Source organism: Pituophis catenifer, unplaced genomic scaffold, assembly GCF_029215685.1.
Source record: "Pituophis catenifer annectens isolate HBS135680 unplaced genomic scaffold, rPitCat1.0.hap2 SCAF_7, whole genome shotgun sequence".
In the NCBI taxonomy this organism is placed as follows: domain Eukaryota; kingdom Metazoa; phylum Chordata; class Lepidosauria; order Squamata; family Colubridae; genus Pituophis; species Pituophis catenifer.
The window spans coordinates 23749044-23771333 of record NW_027256887.1 but is presented as its reverse complement, the minus strand read 5'-3'; the positions used below and the strand labels follow the sequence as shown (position 1 = coordinate 23771333).

The 22290-nt window shown below is 37.4% G+C and overlaps 1 protein-coding gene across 1 annotated transcript in view; it reads right to left on the bottom strand.

The window, feature by feature from the left end:
• Positions 1 to 421: 421 nt before the first annotated feature.
• TSPAN12 (tetraspanin 12) overlaps positions 422 to 22290 on the bottom strand; it is a 76235-nt gene continuing 54366 nt past the window's right edge. Inside the window, exons 5-7 of the mRNA XM_070947373.1 lie at positions 15528 to 15635; positions 9150 to 9293; positions 422 to 1829 (exon numbers count right to left, since the gene is read on the bottom strand). Coding sequence (XP_070803474.1) covers positions 1524 to 1829; positions 9150 to 9293; positions 15528 to 15635 — 558 coding nt within the window. The 3' untranslated portion in view covers positions 422 to 1523. The remainder of the gene's footprint in view (positions 1830 to 9149; positions 9294 to 15527; positions 15636 to 22290) is intronic.

Sequence of the window (22290 nt, the reverse complement as noted above, 5' to 3'; positions counted from 1 at the left end):
AATACTTCCGTGATATTCAAATGAGCCAAATCATTCATGAATATATATTTCCACAACGCTAAGTACAAAATCTAAGCAAAGTTAAGTAAGCTTATTCTCATTGATTTCAGTGGTTAACTGGGTAAATCATCCTCCAAATTTCTTACTGAAAAATAAGTAGGGTAGGGGAAAAGTTGGAATACTTTTACAAGGAACTTTTCTTTGGAGACAATATAGATTGCCTCTAACTTAAGTTTCAGCAAATAAAGATATGAATAGAATTATCTCAAGGTGAACATTCACACACACACACACACACACAACATATCTGTCACATATAACAAATACACTTAAGTATTAATATGTATTTTTTTCTTCAGTCCACATAATTTAATTTGAAAATTAATTAAGTCATTAAAAATTAAATGATTCACATATTTCCTTAAACTAAACAAAATGATGCTAAAATAAGATTATCCTCTTTACAAAAGTCCAAATTTTCATATTGATAGCAATTCTATTACACATACACACACATTATATACATGTCTATCCCTGATCTTTTAGTGGCAATTACCACCATTATTTAGTAATAACAGTTGTCATGGGTTCTCTTTAAGCTGTTCTTTGTGCCTTTATTGTGGGACACACTGACTATTTGCTTGCTTGCAGGATATGAGACTATGATATATATATATATTTTTTTAAAAATCCATTAACGTTGGTGTTGTAATGCACAAACAAGAGGACGATCCAAAGTTTATACGCATGTGTTGGGAAATGATGTACTGTTAAGTAACTGGATTTCATGCCTGGATTTCACTGATAGCTACATTTCAAATGCAAATCCTACATCTGCTGTATCAAAGGGCATTACCATCAGTACATCCATGACCACAGTGCTACTGTGAATTATTTTTCTCACATGCAATTCTATGTGTGGATTAAACTAATAAGAGTGTCATATTTTCAGAGGTGATTTTTTTTTTTTTTAAGATTCTGAAAGGTCCAAGTTCAGAGTTTTCTCAGCTGTGATTAACAACTGCAAGGAAGCAGATCTGAATGCAACATGTTCAATAATTGTGGCTTGCCAGTTTCTATTCCTTGAAAATGAAATGGAAAAATCACTTAAATTATATGTAACTGTTGAATGCTGATTGTCTATGGCTGTCTATCATCTGTGGGGCTTTCAACACTGAACATTTCCATCCTCAATCTTAACAGAATTGTTGAAGTGAAAACTTTAAATAGGTAAGATCTCTAAAATTATTCCTGCCTATTTTTTTCCACTCGTTATGAGACTAGTGATCTACTTTCCACATGGTGCATACAATCTCATGAAAAATGAAGAATTGTCCTTATTCTGTAAAACAATTATTTTTAGCATTACAACTCTAACAAGTTTTATGAGAAAAGAAAAACAATTGTCCTCAAGAGAATCTTAGTTCCATGCTTTCTTTTCCATGGCAGCTTAAAATGTAATGTCCAGGATCTAAAATGATAGCTATATTCAAATTGTAGAAATCACGGACTGGCATATTGCGCTATAGTTCCTCCATTTCAAAGTGTGTGTTAAAGCTGTTTGCCATTGTGGTATGTTCAAGGATCCTTGTCAGGCTGGGTTTTAATAACTCCACAGAATGACATGACAGGTGTTGAGTGGCATCCTTCTTCAAAGACAGCATTTGGTCTGTGCGTGGATCCTGGCGATCATAATACAGAGCCCACACTAAAGTAATTGTAAGGATCATAGCCAAAATTTGGGTAACCCCTATGGAGATTCCTAGAAATCGAAGCACCTGCAGCTGCTTAGTTCCTCTCAGGAATGTGTACATCTTTTTGTCACAACCCTGGAACAAAAAAAAGAAAAAAGAAAATTCAGCATATCTATACTGTGCCCAGAGATGCCTGCAATCAGAAATTCTGAGTACCTCAAATGGGGCAGTTACTCTCTAATTCTGACCAACTGACTCAGAGTGGTGCCATAATCTACTCTACACAAAGAACAGTTTTATCAGATTCAGCTACCTACTTTATATTTATTAAAAACCTTTTCCTGGATATTACATATTAGCCTGTCTAGAAAGGAAAACATTATGAGTTCAAATAGTATTCCACTGAATTAGACTAAAAAGGGAAAGAAAAGTATTAAAAATGAATGACTGGCTATAACAGATTTTATTTCTAGGACTATGGCCAAAGTTATTGGAATGATAGATTGCAGGCACATGTTGCATTCTATAAGGACTAGTAAAAATGCACAGGTAGTCCTTGTATAGTGACTGCCTCTGTCAGCAACCATTTGCAGTTAAATGGAGATGAAAAAGTAACTTTGCAACAATGATGCATTTATGCCCTTTACAGTGTCCATCTCTCTCTTTCTCTCAATTAGTTGCTCATCATTACAGTCAGTTACTACACATTGTCCTGTGCCTGACCTGGGTTGTTTATTCCCCTGCCCCTTGCGCTGTGGAGAGATTACCTAAACAAGCTATCTCTTCCTGAGCTGACACACATCCTTAAAAAATGCTAACTACAAGTTAACAAGCTCAACTCTCTGATCTTAATTAGAACTCTCTAGCCAGCTTGTACTGTTACCTGTAATGAACCAGACCATAATCAGTTTCATGCTACAGGCTTCCTTTTTCCTAACAGGCAGCTGCAAACGGGCTAGGCAAACAGCTGATGCTAATGCATTCCTTTCCGTGTGTATTCCCTATTGTGTGTCTGCTTAGTCTCTTTCTCTCCAATGAACGTAAATACGGACATCACTTCTCTTCTTGCTAATTTTCCCAGCAGAAGGGTGAGCATTCCAAAGAATAGGGGAGTGGGGAGAAGGACTGTAAGATTAGTCCTTTTACTCAGCTTCATTCTAAGTTGGGTTCCAGAAACCTTCCTCAAAAATTGGCTCACCTGGCTGTTTGCAGTGATATTTGTTGGTTTACCATATTTATATAGCCACTCATGTCACTAAAAGCAACTCTGGGCAGCATACAACACAAAAAATCACATAGAACATTAGCTGTGCATGGCCTTCATTGTCTATATATCTTAGTGTTCAGAGTATGAGAAGGGAACAAAATAAGCTTGAACTCCTGGTATAAAAAATGTTATCATTTAATAGGTATAAAATATATGAAGAGTGCAATGGTGCCAATGATTGAAATATATCAGTGAGAGAATACATATTGTTCAAAAGAATGAAAAAGGAGGAAAAGTTCCACTGTTAAAATTATCTACACCTGCTCACAAATCAAATGAATTTGGCAACATTGTACAGAGCATTTGTGATAAAATAAATTAAAGAACAAACAAAATCAGTACTATTGCTAGTATTTATTCTAATAAGGAAAAGCCTTTCCAAAAGAAAATGCAACTAATAAAGAAAAATAAAATTAAACCAAAGAGGGATTTTAGTTACCCTAGAATCTGTGCCAATTTTAATAAATGTAGAGCAATGGCAAGCTTTAGTGAGACACTTATGAGAAAAGGAATACATATGAATAGAAGTTCTTAAAAAGGAGGTACTGAACAATCACAAGCAATTTCAGTGAAAATCCAGGAATGAAGCAGACTACAAGCTGCCAATGTGGTTGCACAAAAGATTTTGTGAAGATATGAAACAGGAAAGACACATCATATAAAAAGGAACAAACCTCAAGGAAGAGTACATACAGGCAGCTCAGATCTGTAAATTGTATGAATGCTGTAACAATTAAGGGCTATGACAACATGGTCATTCTAATATTTGTGAGGAAATGTTGCTCTAGTTTCCGTTTCAATTCCTAAGACTTTTCTTGCAAATCTATATTCAGTTTGGGAATTCTGGCATGTAAAAGGACTTTCCATCAGTATGCTAATAAAGGTAGTCCTCATTTAAAGATAGTAATTGAAACCAGCAACTGTGTTGCTAAGCGATGCTGTTGTAAAATGCAATGTCATGTGACAATGCCAACTTACAACAGCAATCTGGCAATGCCAGTTGCGTTTGCTTAGAGAATCCTATGTGGTTGTTAAGCATGACATCATCACCATTTGCAACTTCCTGTTCTGGCCTGCAGACAGCCAGCAGAGCTGGGAGTAGAGTCAGACAGTGAGAAGGTTGGGGAGGAACATGGGCCAGGCCTGGGGGCTGGGGAAAGCTCGGATGAGGGATCTGCGTCGGAGGCAGAGAGGGAGATAAGACAGCAGTGAAGCAGAGAAACAGCTGGAGCCCGTTCCCAGTGTGTGCATGCGCAGAGCTGCCAGAAGACAAGAACAACTCAGAAAGCAGGATCAATTTAGGGGTAAAGCCACACCTTGCAGATGATTGGCCCCTCCCATAAGAAACAAAAGAGAAGCAAATGGGGAGGGGACTTTTGCAGGAAACAATTCGTTTGTTTGGTAGTTTCAAGAGTGAAAAGTTCTGTTCGTGACTCTAAGAGACTCTGTGCCAAGTTTTGCCTTACTCTGTTTGGAAACAAATTACGTTGCAGCTTACCAAGCAAGATAAAGTGTAATTAATTAATTAATTAATTAATTAATTAATTAATTAATTAATTAATTAATTAATAATTTTATTTCTATACCGCCCTTCTCCTGAAGGACTCAGGGCGGTGTACAGCCAATTTAAAAACACAAGACACAACAATGATTAAAAATTAAAATAATTAAATAAATTTGGCCGGATTAAAACCCCAAAAATTTAAAATACCCCAATTAAAATTATTATGTTGATAGCCCGGCCTGGCGGAACAACAGAGTCTTCAATGCGCAACGAAACACCCGGAGGTCGGAGATCTTACGTATTTCCGGGGGCAGTTCATTCCACAGGGCTGGGGCTCCCAGAGAAGGCCCTCCCCCTGGGTGTCGCCAGCCGACATAACTTGGCTGATGGCACCCTGAGGAGACCCTCTCTGTGGGAGCGGACTGGTCGGTGGGAGGCTATTGGTGGCAGAAGACGGTCTCGAAGGTATCCGGGTCCTATGCCATGGAGCGTTTTAAAGGTGGTAACCAACACCTTGAATCGCACCCGGAAGACCACTGGGAGCCAGTGCAGCTCGCGCAGGAGGGGTGTCATGCGGGCACAACGGGTTGCGCCCATAACCACCCGCGCGGCCGCAAATATTCCTTTGAAAAACTGTTTGGACAAACCTTGCTGACTGTGAATGAATGTAATTCACAGTCGTGTAAATAAAAGAGGTTTTGCCGGGACCAATTTCTGCTTCCTGCTTTTTAAGGCAGCCTAGGTCAGAACACTTCCCTATTAACTTGTTTGTTGGAAGCCGGCAGAGAAGATTGCAAATGGCAATCAAGTGATTTCCAGATGCTGTGACTGCCCTAATTGTGAGCCAGGTGCCCAGCTCCCAAATCACAGTCATGACTGTGGGGATGTTGTGATGGCTTCAACAATGAGAATCGGTGATAAGTCCCCTTGTTGTTATAACTTCAGTTGCTCAACAAGCAGTCATTAACTAAGGACTATTTGTATCATTTTCCAACTGACTTTCTCTAGAGCTACCCACAGAGATTTGACGAGAAAATCTTCTCAATTCTTACGTCTTGTCCAAGAAACATTCTGTTCACTTAGATTTGCCTTTGCCTTGCTATTGTGGCCTGTCAGCCGCCGACCCCTCCAGCAGCCAACTCAGAGGAGGCGTGAGAGTCAGCATCAGTTCAATCTGGGAGCTCCGAGGGGGAAGAGGGAATGGAGCTGCCAGAGAGAGACAGAAGCGGAGCCTGGGCCATCTGTCAGCCCTCAGATGGAGAGTCAACAGCCCCCAGGTCTGGAGGTAGTTGATGAAGAAGAAGAGGAACAGCTGGGTCCAGTGCCTGACATGCGGCTAAGCGGAAGGCAGAGAAGGGGAGAGCAGTGGAAAGCCATGGGCCAATCCTGGGGAAGGAAGAGCTACCGCTACTAATGAGGCCCACCCTAATTCTTGGGATAAAAGGCACGGGGCAGAGATGAATAGGTGTGGCAGACAACTATTCATCTTCTGGACGGACTTGTTAGCCTGCAAGATAAAGTTTTTGCCGGGACTACCAGCATTCCGAACAAAGGAATCTTTTGAGTTCACGTCAGAGGGTTTGTTTGGGCAGCTGGGTCAGAACACTTGCACATGTTCTTGTGACCATTCAATGTTAGAGAAAAATCCCATGCTAATTCTGGATTTTTGAATGTATCTTTTTATTAGATTTCAGCAACAATCTGCTATCCTGGAAATAGGTCTGGATATAACTCTTAAATAAAAATAGAAGTAATCAGATATGTTAGTAGAAGTCTGCTTTTGGATAATTTTAGTATACATTGTATGCATTTTAAATGTTCAATTCATTAACAAGTTGTTGTTGTTTTTTTACTTTGGTTAAATCTCAATTCACCTCTTCACCACAAACCTTTTAAAGCATTCACATTTATTTTCAACTGAAGCCAATAATATTGATCAGCAAGTTTTATTAGTCATTTATTTTTATTAGTCATATTTCTATGCCGCCCACTCTCCGAGGACTCTGGGCGGCTTACACCAAAGACAGTATACTAAATAGCATATTGCCCCCAACAATCTGGGTCCTCATTTTACCCACCTCGGAAGGATGGAAGGCTGAGTCAACCTTGAGCCAATGAGATTTGATCCGCTGATCTGCTGAACTAGTAGTCAGCTGAAGTAGCTGCAGTACTGCACTCTAACCACTGTGCCACAAAACTCTTCAGCCGAGTTCTCTACAGATTTCTAAAAGTAGACTAAATTTCAAGCACTAGTCCAGATATTTAATAAAAACTTGAAACATTTAGAACAGTTTATCTTAAAGGCAGAGAAGAAAAAAAAAAAAAGAAAACTGCATGGAATTGAATAAAAGGATTCCAGATTTCTAATAGTGGAAAATCAAAAATGATTATCTCTCTCATATTTTCCCTCCCTTTGGATTTTTAGGAATCCTGGAAATTTGTGGCAAGTGAGAATAAAATCACTTATTGTGTCTCCTATAACAGCTGTCAAATTAAAAGGTTTATAATTCATCTTCAACCTCAGACAAAATCCTGTAGTTCAGCTTTTTAGATGATTGAAATATGAAGAAAGAGTATAAAAAGAGCAGAAGTTTAATTTGTTGAAGCAACTAGTCAATGTCTTTAGTTCATAATCTTATCATAATGTATACAGGTAGTCCTTGACTTATAACCTTTGTTTAATGACCAAAGTGGCATTGAAAAAAGTGACTCATAACACTTATGACAATTACAGCATCCCTATAGTCATCTGATCAAAATTCAGATGCTAGGCAACTGGCTCATATTTATGATAGTTGCAGTGTCCCAAGGTCATTTTGCAACCTTTTGATAAGCAAATTCAATGAGGAAGCCAAATTTAATTAACAACTGTATTACTAACATAATTGCAGTAATTCACTTAATAACTGTGACAAGAAAGGTCGTAAAATGGGCCAACATTCATTTAACTGTCTCGACTAATTTCAACTAATATCAACTAATTTTGGGCTCAGTTGTGGTCATAAATTGAGAATTACCTGTAACTGTAATGCTAGCAATTTTTTAAAGATTTCTAAAAAAGAATGACAAAACATATGGGATTCATTAAGGTATTGCATTGAACTTTAAATATATTTTAATGTTTTAAATTCCTTTATAAAGATTTTTATTTTTGGCTGGATTAACAGTGACACCAATAAGAACACTCAATAATTTCCTGCTGGAAGAGGGGAATGAAAATATATATATAGTCATGCCAAATTTGTCTTTAGAAAACTGATTTCTATTTCAGAAGAAAACCAGCTCTATATGAGCTGCCCATGAAGCATCTGATTTGAATGTTCAAATTCACCAAAGGTAAGGCTATCAATGGCTGTGGGCCATGGTGGCAATACTATCTCCAAGTTCATAAACAGTTTTACATCTAAATACTGCTACATGGGAAAAAGACTTGTGCCTTGTTTTTGGTCTTCCTGGATCAAAACAAAATCAAGAATTTTGTTATAGTCTAAGAAAAATGTCAGTAGAAAAAAGGAACTCACTTCCTTATAGAAAATGGCCCAGGATTGGACTTTTAATTGTTTGGCTCCTGAAGGTCACAAGAGACATGCTGGAAACATACTTTGAAATCATCAAAGTAAGAAGAAACAACTTTTATGGCCTTTTCTCTAGAAGGGATTAGAATTGGAGGGGTTAAAGCTAAATTGACCCTTTTCCTACCTTATCTAGAGGGGAGCTGGCTCTGAATATCCCCAAAGGAATGTTGTGGACTGCATGTTCCCCACTTCTTATGGATGCTCATCCCAGTTTTATATACACACACATACACACATTACTACTACTTCTAATACTAATACTATTACTAAAAATTCTCATTATCATGACTTTCAACTGTGTGAAACAGTACATCACAGGAAGGCAATTTTTAAACCAAGGTACCTCAAATGGCTCAATTTCCAGACTGCATTCAAAATCTAGGACCTGTGGGAATGAAATTTGGGGAAGCTATGGCTGTTTCAGTGCAACTGCTGCTGTCATATGACATTCATTTTGGCACAGTGGCACAGTGGTTAGAGTGCAGCACTGTAGGCTACTTCTGCTGACTGCCGACTGCCTGCAATTTGGCAGTTCAACTCTCACCAGGCTCCAGGTTGACTCAGCCGTCCATCCTTCCAAGGTGGGTAAAATGAGGACCCAAATTGTTGGGGAGGGGGCAATATGCTGACTCTGTAAATCGCTTAGAGAGGGTTGTAAAGCACCGTGAAGAGGTATAAAAGTCTATTGCTATTTTAAACAGTCTATGACAATTTCCCAATCAATCTCACAATATCTCGCTCCCTCCCCTCCCACCAGCAGCCATTTATCTGTGAAGGGAAAGGAAGGGAAAATTTGTGATACCCCCTGCCAGATTCCCACAAAGAAACTCAATGGGGAAGCTTCCAAGAAGTAGGAAATCATTTCTACTCCTGCTGCTTTTATGCCCACCCATTCTGTTTCTTGGTTTAGCTAAAGAAATACTCTGAAATGATGACGCAATGGGGTAAGCATTGTCTAGTAAAAAAATATAGTCCAAATTCCGCTATCAATGTCCGCATGCAGCTGAAGACTTTAGAATGATGTGCTTATACTGTAGGTGGAAAGCAGCTGTAGCAAATAAAACACCCAGTTCCCAGGCTTAGAAGTAGGTTTTTGTTTAAAGTCTTACCTCCTGGTAAAGGTCACTAAGATCTTCATGGTGTGCCTGTTTAGAACATCCTGGGAATTCCCTCACACAGCAGGAATCAGGAGGCCAATCCATCTCTGTCATTTCCAGCCAATCCGTGAAATACACCACTCCACAGCATTTAAACTGCAAAAGAACCATTGTATGATGCTTAAGGACCACAGATTGCAGTGAACAATTCTGAGTTGCATTCAAGCTTGCAACTTCTCTAAAGGAAGCCTTGTTTTGAATAGCAATACTCTAGAAGAAAACAAGGCCTCTTTAGAGCTATAAAGAAAAACAGCTTGGAATATTGCCCAAGCCAAACATCATCTTATCCTTCCATTTGATTGAACTACCTAAAGCACTTATGTGTCTGCAGATAGATGTTTTGTAAACTTCAAGAGAGCCTAAATGAAATTCCTCTCAAAATACAATATGAAAATTATCGTCCAAACCTTAAGGCCTTTGTTTTCCTTTGTAACTCATCTTGGTAAGCAAAGCCTCTGCTTTAAAATGGAAAAACAAAAACAAAAAAACAGCATGCCTATTAGGAAATTAATGTATCCTAACTTTAAAAAATTGTTTCCCAAATAAAATTATGTGTTTTGGGTGAAATAAAAAGATAGGTACTCACTAAAGTAGAAAGCAAGTAAGTTCCAAATACTTTCAAAAGCTAAACAGTAATTGGTCAGTTAGCAAAATGTTATATTGGGAAATACTCCAAATTAGTTTTATTCCTAAAACTGTATGTAAGTCAGCATTTCTAATTAAGCCACCTAAAAATTGCTTTGGGCCTGGAATGCCTTTCACAAGTATCTCTGTTTCAAAAGTTAGATTTGCATATTTGGCAAGAGAATATTATTGGAATTTAGGCATAACTTACAGAAGTTTATAGCAGGAAATATCTATTAATAAACTGTCACTTCTGTGCCATTAAGACTGGATTAAAGTAATTCTATTTTTCTGATAATTTTTCATTTTCCCAGAAAAAGTTTCTAATCCTCATGACAGAATCTAAATTTCTAAATAATATGTAACTGGGCAAAGGAGTAATGATCTTACTGGTTTTCTAATGTAAAATAAATTAATGAATAAAAAATGAGAGCGTAGTTTGGTCTAGTGGTTAAGGCATCAGGCTAGAAGAGACTAATTCTGCTTTAGGCATGAAAGCCAGTTGGGTGACTGTAAACCAGACAATCTCTCTCAATCTATTCACAGGCTTGTTGTTATGGGGAAAACTGGAGGAAAAAGGAGTGTGAGATATGTACACCACCTTAAATTATTTATAAAAAACAATAAAGATAGGATAAATATAAATAAATTAACAGCCAAACATTTGTTTTGTTTTGAGATGGGTACTTTGGGAGAGCGGAAGCTGGGATGGAAAATCTATGGGAAACCAAAATCACCCATTCCCAGGTTTCTGAATAATAACATTTTTATGGAATCTCAAACACCCAAAACTGTGTTTGATAGAAAATCAAGAGAAAATCAGGACTAAATCTCAATTAAAATCCTTCGTACTGTACAACAAGCAAATTATATGAGGAATTTTATGAAGAAAAGGCTTTTATGTTTCTTGTCCAGCTGTCTCTAAAAAAGGGTTAAAAATCCAAAAATTTTAGATGCAGAAGTTCAAAGAAAGATAGCTACCTTTAGTAAGGCCAGTATATTGAAATGGGAGTACTACTATAAACACACCTTTAAAATGGAAAAATAGCTACAAATAGTCCTTGACTTATGAATATAATTGAGCCAGGAATTATGGTAGTAAGTCATTACAATCATTAAGTGGATCACCTCATGATTGCACAGAGTTTTATGACCTTTTTTTCCTGTGAATGTAGTGGTTGTTAAGCAAATGTGGAGGTCATTAAGCAAATCCATTTTATTTAAAGGGTATTTTTTGCAAGAACCTGGAAGTAAATGTTAGGAACTTGTAAAAAACATCAAAAATCAGTTATGTGACTGTGGGATGCTGTGAATGGCCAAACTACGAGCCAGTTGCCAAGCACCCAAATGCTACCATGTGACCACAGATGGGGATGGGGGTTATGGTCTTCAGAACTTCAAAAATCGGGTTAAGTACCTCTTGGGGGCAGTGGCTGTCATAATTTTGAATGGTCGCTAAGTGAGGACTGCCTCTAAACGCAAAATGCCCAAGTATTTCAGCAGAACACATATTCAAGTGAAATTAGAGCATTTAGATACAATGATTAAATATGGAAGGTTTCACCAAGTTCCTTGCCATGGACACACATAGCACATATCTCTGTAAAATATCTCAAACCAAATAAACCATCTCCCGAGGATGTGGACAGGGTTCTGGGTAAGATTAGTGCCGCCACGTGTTTATTGGACCCGTGTCCCTCCTGGTTGGTACTGGCCTCCCGGGAGGTTACACGAGGCTGGCTCCAGGGGATTATAGGTGCTTCTTTGGGTGAGGGTGCCTTTCCTGCTGCCTTGAAAGAGGCGGTAGTGAGGCCCCTCCTCAAGAAGCCTTCCCTGGACCCGGCTGAATTAGCCAACTATCGTCCAGTCTCCAACCTTCGTTTTGTGGCGAAGGTTGTTGAGAGCGTGGTGGCACGACAACTTCCCCGGCACCTGGATGAAGCTATCTATCTAGACCCGTACCAGTCGGGCTTCAGGCAGGGGTACAGCACAGAAACGGCATTGGTCGCGTTGGTGGATGATCTCTGGAGGGCTCGGGACAGGGGTTGTTCCTCTGTCCTAGTCCTATTAGATCTCTCAGCGGCTTTTGATACCATCGACCATGGTATCATGCTGCAGCGGTTGAGGGGGTTAGGAATAGGGGGCACCGTTTTGCGGTGGTTCTCCTCCTTCCTCTCCGACCGCTCGCAGTTCGTGTTGGCAGGGGGGCAGAGGTCGACCTCGAGGCGTCTCGCATGGGGAGTGCCGCAAGGGTCGGTCCTCTCGCCCCTCCTGTTCAACATTTATGTGAAGCCGCTGGGTGAGATCATCCGTGGTTTTGGAGTGAAGTGTCATCTGTACGCTGACGATACCCAGCTGTACATCTCCACCCCAGACCACCCCAACGATGCCCTTGATGTGATGTCCCGCTGCCTGGAGGCCGTGCGGGCCTGGATGGGGAGGAACAGGCTCAGACTCAACCCCTCCAAGACCGAGTGGCTGTGGCTTCCGGCGCCCCGATATAGTCAGCAGGTGCCATTGCTGACTATTGGGGGTGAATCTTTGCCCCCCACGGAGAGGGCTCGCAATCTGGGTGTCCTCCTGGATGCGCGGCTGTCTTTAGAAGAGCATATGACGGCCGTGGCCAGGGGGGCCTTTTATCAGGTTCGCCTGATTCGCCAGTTGCAGCCCTTTCTGGATCGGGACGCCCTGCGCACGGTCACTCATGCCCTTGTTACTTCCCGGTTGGACTATTGTAATGCTCTCTACATGGGGCTCCCCTTGAAGAGCACTCGGAGGCTCCAACTGGTCCAGAATGCGGCCGCGCGGGTGGTTATGGGCGCAACCCGTTATGCCCATGTGACACCCCTCCTGCGCGAGCTGCACTGGCTCCCGGTGGTCTTCCGGGTGCGATTCAAGGTGTTGGTTACCACCTTTAAAGCGCTCCATGGCATAGGACCCGGATACCTCCGAGACCGTCTTCTGCCACCAATAGCCTCCCACCGACCAGTTCGTTCCCACAGAGAGGGTCTCCTCTGGGTGCCGTCAGCCAAGTTATGTCGGCTGGCGACGCCCAGGGGGAGGGCCTTCTCTGTGGGAGCCCCAGCCCTGTGGAATGAACTGCCCCCGGAAATTCGTAAGATATCTGACCTCCGGGTGTTTCGCTGCGCATTGAAGACCCTGTTGTTCCGCCAGGCCGGACTATCAATACAATAGTTTTAAATTGGGGTATTTAAATTTATTGGGGTTTTAAATTTGAGCCATTTATTTAATTATTTTAAATTTTATATCATTGTTTTGTTTGTGTTTTTAAATAGGCTGTACACCGCCCTGAGTCCTTCGGGAGAAGGGCGGTATAGAAATAAAATTATTATTATTATTATTATTATTATTATTATTATTATTATTATTATTATTATTATTATTATTATTATTATTATTATTAAATAGCCCATCGGCACCCATATTTTATAACAGCACATGTTATGTATGGTCAGAGGCCAAATATTACATTCAACATGGCTCCTCATAGAACTGAGAACTGCATGTATGAATCCAGTTGGGATAAAACATGTAAGGATGAAAATACGAATTTCTTTTACATGGTCATTGTTGTCTGCTATTTTGATTTGTCTAATTTGCGTTTCTTGTATTTAGTTTAGCTGTGTATAAATGTATTTGTTTAAGAGTATTTTTGTAGGTAACTTGGAAAGCATTGATTACAGGGCAACTGGGAATTTGGATAAATGCATGGCATGTCTCTGCATAGACCAGATGACTTTGAAGAAATCTTGTTCAGATTTCTATTCAGTACAGCAGTGGCATATACCTGTCTTCTGTACTTCTGGCCCTGGCCCTCAGTTTGTAATAGTATCTCTCTCTTCTATCAATTCTCATGTGTGTCCATGTAAGTGTTTTTGGCATGTCCATAGTTAGCCTTTATTTATTTCAAGATTTATCTGCCAATTCAGTTCAATCTGCCAAATCAGTTCAACTCTTCAATACAACAGGCAGCATACAAATATTAAAAGTTTAAAAAGTTTACAACATAGCAATAATAGGTTTAACAATAATCAGAATCATTTAGTGAATGCACCAACAGTATGGTTACACCAGAGAGCTTCTCCAAAAAGATAATTTTAAACTAAGCCACTAAGGAATGTTTATTTCTTTCTTAAAATTTTCTTTAAAATTACTGCACATTTTCTCCTGCAATTGGTGTAATAATAAGGGGCATAATTTTCTCATTTGCCCAATGAAACAGAAAAAAGCTGTCTGTAATTAGCACCCATAACAGTTTCTCACCACAAGTGCTCTCTCTGTAACAATTTCAGCACTTAGAATCCCAACACTCATTAAGGTTGCAATTCTTAAAGCAGGACAGAACGCAAAGAGAATAAGGCCTTTTCCCCCCAGGAAGAATAAACCAGTTTTTTTTCCAAGTCTCCCCCTCCACTCATCAAAAAAGACGAAGCATGTTTTTTCTTTAATAGATGCAGAGCTTTTCAAGAATGCAACTCATTAATTGAATTTGTCTTCCCTTTTTAGCTGTTTCTAAAACAAACTTACCAATTCAGCCAAGAAATTTTTAAATGCACAGATTTCAAGAAAATGACTGACATTTAAAATGTGTCTGGTCTGTGAACAAGTATCTGGAATCGATGGCTTTTTTATGCATACTTCCATGTATTTTCTATATAATGATTCATCCTGTTAATATTCTTCTGTGCCCTTGTTTCCATTAATGTACAAATTAGTGCTGTTCCACCATCAGTTACATGCAAGAAATAAAACTGGACCCTATCACTCAATAGCAATCTATGGAAACATTGCTTGTAATTCTCTGGAAATGATTAGGCTTTCTTCAACTTTACTCCCAGAGATTAAATTTAAACACTGAAGTTTTCAAATTCATTTTAAATTAAAACCTTTGAAGCATATAAGATATTTTCATCAGGAACATGTTCTTTCCTTTCCATAATTTATGCAGATCATTCCTTTTACTATGAAAAGTAAGTCTGCATTACTATTAGTCTTCTCATCGTTCCTATCACCCATCTCCTCCCACTTATGACTGTATGACTGTAACCTTGTGACTGGTATCCTTAAGATTTATATTGACTGTTTCCCTATGACTATCATTAAGTGTTGTACCTTACGATTCTTGACGAATGTATCTTTTCTTTTATGTACACTGAGAGCATACGCACCAAGACAAATTCCTTGTGTGTCCAATCACACTTGGCCAATAAAGAATTCTATTCTATTCTATTCTAACCCGCCATCCTGATTAAGGCTGAATACCATCAACTCCAGTACTATGTGGCTCAGCTCATATGTAGAACAAAATCACAATTTTAACCATGGACAGTTGAATGAAGCATGATAAGTCTGGTAAGTTGATTCATGCAACATACTACTTCTGGTTATAATTTCTGGCCAGCTTCAGACATACTCAAAATCAAGGCAAAATCAGTAATTGCCTTCTCCTGTTTATCTTTAGCTTAATATGTGACAGTTTCCTATCCATCACGTGGACAAGAGGTGGGAGAAGATTATTCATTATATTGATTAATTTATTTGAATTAGTTACTGTCCATCACATTTACAACTGTAATAGGACATATGAGGAGAAGAAAAAAAATCACATCTATCACATTTAATTTGACTACATAAAAATGCAATTTATAATTCACAGACATAATTATTGACTGCTTGATCACTAACCTCCCTCTGGAAGAAATTCCAAGCGTGGGTCAGCCAATGATAACGCGGTAAACCATAATTGATCATTCTGGCTTTTAAAGTTACCATATCTGACCACTGTACAGGAACCTGAGGGGGAGAGAAAATTAAAAGAATGGTCAACTGCCACAACAGGAAGCTGTAAACATAACACATTAGCAACTGAAGAAATTGCTTGTTAATTATATTCTGAAGCAATTTTCTAAGTGGAGTATCTGCAAAGAGAGAACATTTTCTTTCCTCAGACTATGAGCCATGAAATTAATGGAATATGTTTACATATGACTTATAACACATTCATCTAATGTTGTTCAAACTGTATTCACACGCAATCCTAATCCCCTTTTCAAGGCTATCTTTGTGAGAGAATTTTACAACATCATGAGTTCAGTTTTTCTGTAATAAAACTTGAAGTCTTATGTATTCCTGTTCCAATAACATTTACAATGTTAACATTATTGATTACAGCACCAAATATATACCAGATTCATTTATCTTCAACAGGAAGTGGACCCTTCAATAAATAAAACCTTCAAACACCTGGCTATCAGTTTTTTATAACAATAAAAGAGTTGATAAAAGGAATAAACCAATAAAATAATTGGCTTTGATGTTATGAAATACATCAATATGTTATGAAATACATCAATATGTATAGTTTCATTATGTTTATTCTATTGATTGCTTTTTTAAAAGTAAATTATACATTTTCCAACATTAATATTTCAAAAACATTCCTTTTCACATTTCCAAGTTGTGCTAACTAGGTACTAATACAGTATTTTTTTCAACTTCAATTCAAAAAGGACCAGTTTTAGATATATGTCTAGGTGTTTTATTAACCATAAGTTAGACATGAGCCAGCAGTGTGATTGAGCTGCTAAAAAGGCAAAGGCTATCTTGGGTTTCTTAACAGAAGATACAGAATCCAGATTATGGGATATTGATAACCCACTTTACCCTATCACTTGGAATATTGTGTATATGTTAGGCACCGTAATTCAAAAAGGATGAGGACAAATTGGAACAAGTCTAGAGGAAGATAATGAAGATGTTGAGGAGTCTGGAAACCAACTCATATGCTGAAAAAGCATGGGTACAGAAGAAATATCTGATTCAACATACAAAAGAAGTGTTTAAATAGCTGAAGAATTGTTGCATGGAAGAACTGGAGTTATTCTACATTGCCCATGGCCGGCCCAATGTCATGACATTGAGTACCATGTTGAATGGCAACCTTGAGGAAAACTGGAAACTACCTTTCAATACTATCTGCTAGGTCACCTAAGGATATTCTGCTGCAACTACAGAGAAACCTTGGTACTCAAGTGCTTCGAAATTCGTTTGGTTCTCAATGCATTTTGACATGAAAATATTTCCCAGTACTCGGCCTTTGTTTAGTACTCAACATATAAGAAGAGGGGAACAGCTGTGGGGAACATAGAGGAAGTCATCGATGCTGGGAAGGTCTTTACAAAAGGAGTGGGGATGACCACAGAGGGCGGACAGTAAGTTGGCCATGCTGGGAAGGTCAATGATATAGGAAAAGGGACAGATAGAAAGTTACATGGGTTACATAGTAAGTCACATGATTTGTTTGGGACTCATCCTTTTTAGTATCTGTTGCACCTCCCAGAACGAATTAATGCCAAGTACCAAGGTATCACTGTACATAGTTGGAAATTGGAAATAATTGGTTAGCTAGCAATCTTCTTGGAAACCTTCCCATTTACATACATACATTTGGAAAAAGAGGAGCTTAAACTAATATAACTCTCTAAGCAACACAACTAAAATTTCAGTTTTAAGTTTACATGAAGATCTCAGGGAATGTCTGGTCATCTACAAAACACCTTTGTAACTACCAGTTGGCATCTCAGGTAAAAATGTTGCTGTTCAGTAACATCAATGTTCACACTTAGAGCTTGGTCATTGTTGATTTCGGCTGTAATGCAAGTGATTGAAAAAAAAATTGTGAACATATAGCTACAGTCTTTCTTTGCCAGGGGCATCCTTCAAATCCAGATAATTTCCGCACATCCAATAAAAAAGTAACAGTATATATATATATATATATATATATATATATATATATATATATATATATATATATATATATATATATATATATATATATATATATATATATACACTTTTAGAGTGAAGAAAATAGCATACTGCAACAAATTGTCTGGAAATTCCAGAATAATTATAACTTTGCATGGTTATTCTATTATCATTCTATTTTGTATCAAGCAAATAAAAATATTTCTGGATTTCTAAATAAGATTTATTTCCAAAAATGGCTGGGCTTAACCTTAAACCAGCTTGTTTTTCATGTCGCCCATCCCGTGCTAATACATGGAATATACTGAATGCAAAAATGCATTCTACGTGAAAAATATCATTTATCAAATAAGGAACAAACCAGTCCTTTTCTCTCCCCCCCCCTCTTTTAAAATAGTCTCATAGAATCCTAGAGCTAGAAGGGGCCTTGGGGTCTTCTAGTCCAATCCCTTGCACCCCAATGCAGAAGCCTTTAAACCATCCCAGACAAAATTTTAATCCCTGCATTAAAAAGTTCTTCTTTAGGCAGTCAGGTTTCCACTAAATTGACATAAAATTGTTACACAATATAGATTGGTTTTGGCCAGTTATCTTGTTTAGATTCAATTGTTTCACTAGTAAAACTAATACCGAAAAAGTAATGTTCTCTCCAGTATTGACTTAAAGTCTCTGCTATGAATAGCAACCACTGGGAAAGAAGCAGCATATCTTCCCAGTTAGACATGTTATATTATCTCCTACAAAAAAAATGAACCGATTCAGCTTTGTTATAATAGACAATAAGGTTTTCCTGTGATGATGACAAACTGTAGTAAGGCCACCTCACCCCAGCTCTCTTCCTCCCTTATCTTTCCTCTTCTCTTTTATGCCTCATGAGAAAGAGCAGAAACTTTTATTGTTTTCTGGATCTGAGGAATCATGGTAAATATTAGCAATGTAGATTACATCTGGATTTAAAAATCAGTTTGAGCCTGATTTCTTCTTTATAACAAATAATTTAATTCATACAGGAGATAAAAAGATGTAGTAATTCTAAATCAGAGGTGGAGAACTTGCGGCCCTCAAGACATAGCTGGATTCTATGTAAATCATTCATGATTGTTAACCATGTTGACCAAGTCTGATGAAGACTAACTTCCAATATATCTGACGCACCATATTTTCTTGACCCATATTTAAACTATGAACCATAATCTGGAAACAAATGGCAAATGTATTTCCTGAATGATACAATTTACTCAGTGCTTGGGTAGGAGATTCTCAGTTATGTCTACTGCTAGAAGAAAGATAGTAAATATGCTCACAAAATTGCAACAATTTCTGAAAGTTTTGGTTTCCCTTCATCTGAAGGATGCTAAATTGGAGACAGTTATCACATCGGTTCAAGATAAGTACACTGAATACAGTATACTATACAGTATATACAGAACAAAGTTTATGTAAGTAAGATGTCAAAGACAAAATGTTGTCTTTTACAACAGATAGAGACAATGAAGGTACATAAGTTAAATTAATGCAAGCACTAAAAAAAAATACTAAAAAGAGGACATAATTACATAAAACCATATCAATGGGAAAACACACAAAGCATGCTTGAAACAACAAATGTCCGAACAGTAAGCAGAAATAAACAAATATAGAAAACTGCAATGTGACAGAATTTATGGAGATAGGTAGTACAAAACATTATCTCATATTGAATCTGCTTTTCCTTCAAATATTGAAAATTATTGAAATGACTGAAATGATGGTTAATGCTACAACTAAAGACAGAAAACAAAATAAATATGCATTATGGAAAATGCATCTGTAATGTGCTCATGGCAAAATGCTATTTTTTTTTTTGAAAAAAAGGATCAAACTAAGATGAAAAAGAATGAATATTTTTAAAAAGCTTAGTGAAACACAATAAAACCAAATATTTTATCTTAGTTTTAATTTTGTCCCCTGAAGAACCTTGTACTCAAGAATTCCATTTGCTGAATGGATAGTTCTGCATATTAAACTCTTTTTTCCAATCATTCAACCAAAAGTTTGCATCGATTTTTAAAATATACTTCATTTGATTTAAATGAAAATTTGAATCCAGATGCAATGACAGACCAGGCCCGCTAACATTACTGTTAATAATTTATATCACTTGAAATTGCTCATACAGGTATACAAAAAAATACATCCTTAACTTATAAAGTAACAACTATCAGTAGTAGAAATATCTATCCTAATATCAGACAATAAAACAGTAGAAATATAGGAATTAACCACAATATCTGTTTTCAAAAGACAGGTAAAAGCTAAAGAAATCCCTGCAGATTTTACTCCACTAGTAGTTGCCGACTATAGGGGACGGTACTCATCTCCATTTCAAGGCCATTGAGCCAGAGCTTTCCGAAGACATTTCCATGGTCATTTGGCCATCATGACATCACATGACACATCACATGTTCAAAAGATAGGGTGGTCCCAAAACAATTATTCTGCATATTCAAGTATCTTGAGTTGTAAAAGGATCAGGATCAAAATCAGCCAAATTTCCCTTGACTCAGGAAGCCTAAATCACAACACAGGGAAAGATTGAAGGCAAACGAGGTCCAGGCAGAAGAAGAACATCATGGCTTCAAAAACTAAGGGACTGGTTTGGACAAAACTCAGCAGCACTTTTTCATGTGGCTGTTAACAAAAATAGGATTGCCAACGTGATCGCCAACGTCCAATGATGGATATGGCACAAGAAGAAGAAGTACCTTCAACATTCTTGGGGGAGGAGTACTTTTGAAGACAAGGCAGTTTTATAGATTAATATTAATACCTTAATTTGGCCCCCGAGGCTCCTCAGGTTATGCTCCTGTTCCTATGTAATGAATTCAGAACAGTCTGTTTTCCTAATTTTGAAGCTTAAAAACTAATTTAACTAAGTAAATTCCATTGAGTATAAGACTGACTACAACTTGATCAAAGTTACTGCAAACAAACTATTTCAAACCAATATTTAAATCAGAAAAAATATATTGACTGATTTAATTATTATAGAATTTTTAAACTTGATAAAAAAAAGTTTTGTTTTCACAGGAACTAAATCTGAACTGGACATTAATTTATGTTCTTGAGATGACCACTTGATTGCTGAAGTATATAAAATGTTACTCAATATGAATCTGGAAGATAAATATGTTAAAGATCGTATGGTAAAATGGGCAAAAAAAATTGGGTATAACATAACGCTAGACAAATGGGAGAACGTATGGAGTATTGGACTAAAATTTACATTAAATTATAGCTTGAAAGAATTTTTTTATAAAACGATGTATCGTTGGCATTTGATCCCAGATAGATTAGTGAAAATGGGACTTCTAATAAGTGTTGGAAATGTAGTCAAAATCTAGGTTCGTATTATTGTATGGGGTGGTCTAACAATGACAATCTAGAAAATATTTAAGATACAAATATTAATGAAACATGAAACTTTTCTTTTAGGTATTTTGGACAAGCCAATTGAAAAACAATTTGGGGTGCTATTCTTCACACGGTGATGGCTGCGAGGATTGTACTTGCCAAGCACTGGGGAAAAAAGGGATTGAAGAATGGATTTTAAAATTGAGTGAATTAGTCAAGATGGTGAAATTAAACTGCTTTGATCAGAGATAATCTGATCAAAGATAATGGACTAGATAGCTTTGTAAGGGACTGAAAACCATTTGTGGACTTTCTATCTGCCAAATACAATAACAGATTATTAACAAAGGGAGATGGATTCTATATGTTAAATGTTAAATTTATTTAATATTTGATCACCATTTTCTCTTTTTCTGTACACCAATTTTGTTTTCTTTTTTGTTGTTGTTAGTGCTAGATGTACATTTTTGTTTTATTTGTTTTTCTGTTTTGTATTTTACCTTTTATGATAAAACAAAAAAATATATACTTAAAACAAAAAAAATATTGCATATCTAGTATAAGAGTGGGAAGGAGGAGGTTGGCATCTTTAAAAAAATGCAATGCAATGATGTAATATACACAGGTTTATACAGTTAGTCCTCGATTTATGACCACAACTGAACCCAACATTTCTTGTTCTTAAGTGAGATATTTGTTAAGTGAGTTTTGCCCCATTTTATGACCTTTCTTGCCACAGTTGTTAAGTGAATCACTGCAGTGGATAAGTTAGTAACACGGTTGTTAAGTGAATCTAGCTTCCTTGTTGATTTTGTTCGTCAAAAGTTTGCAAAAGGGGATCACATGATTTCGGGACACAGCAACAGTCCTAAGTATAAACCAGTTGCCAAGCATCTGAATTTTGATCACATGATCATGGGGATGCTATAAAGTGAAAATCGGTCATAAATCACTTTTTTCAGTGCTGTTGTAACTGTGAACGGTCACTAAATGAACTGTTTTCAGTTAAGGACTACCTGTACATTTATGAGATTAGTAAAATGGATACATTCCTTGGCTAACAAATCAGATTTTGTCTGATTTGTCTAACAAGTCTGATTTCTTGTTTGTTCTGTTACAGTGAAATGGAGCAATATTTTCTGTTGTCTGGTTTTAAAATATACTTACTTTCATGTGATGGGCAATTATACAAATATAAATAAATATACTTATTTCAAACATACCAGTAATAGGTGAGTGAATACCAGGAACAGATTTTGCAAGCTACTGACAGCATTTTATAGAT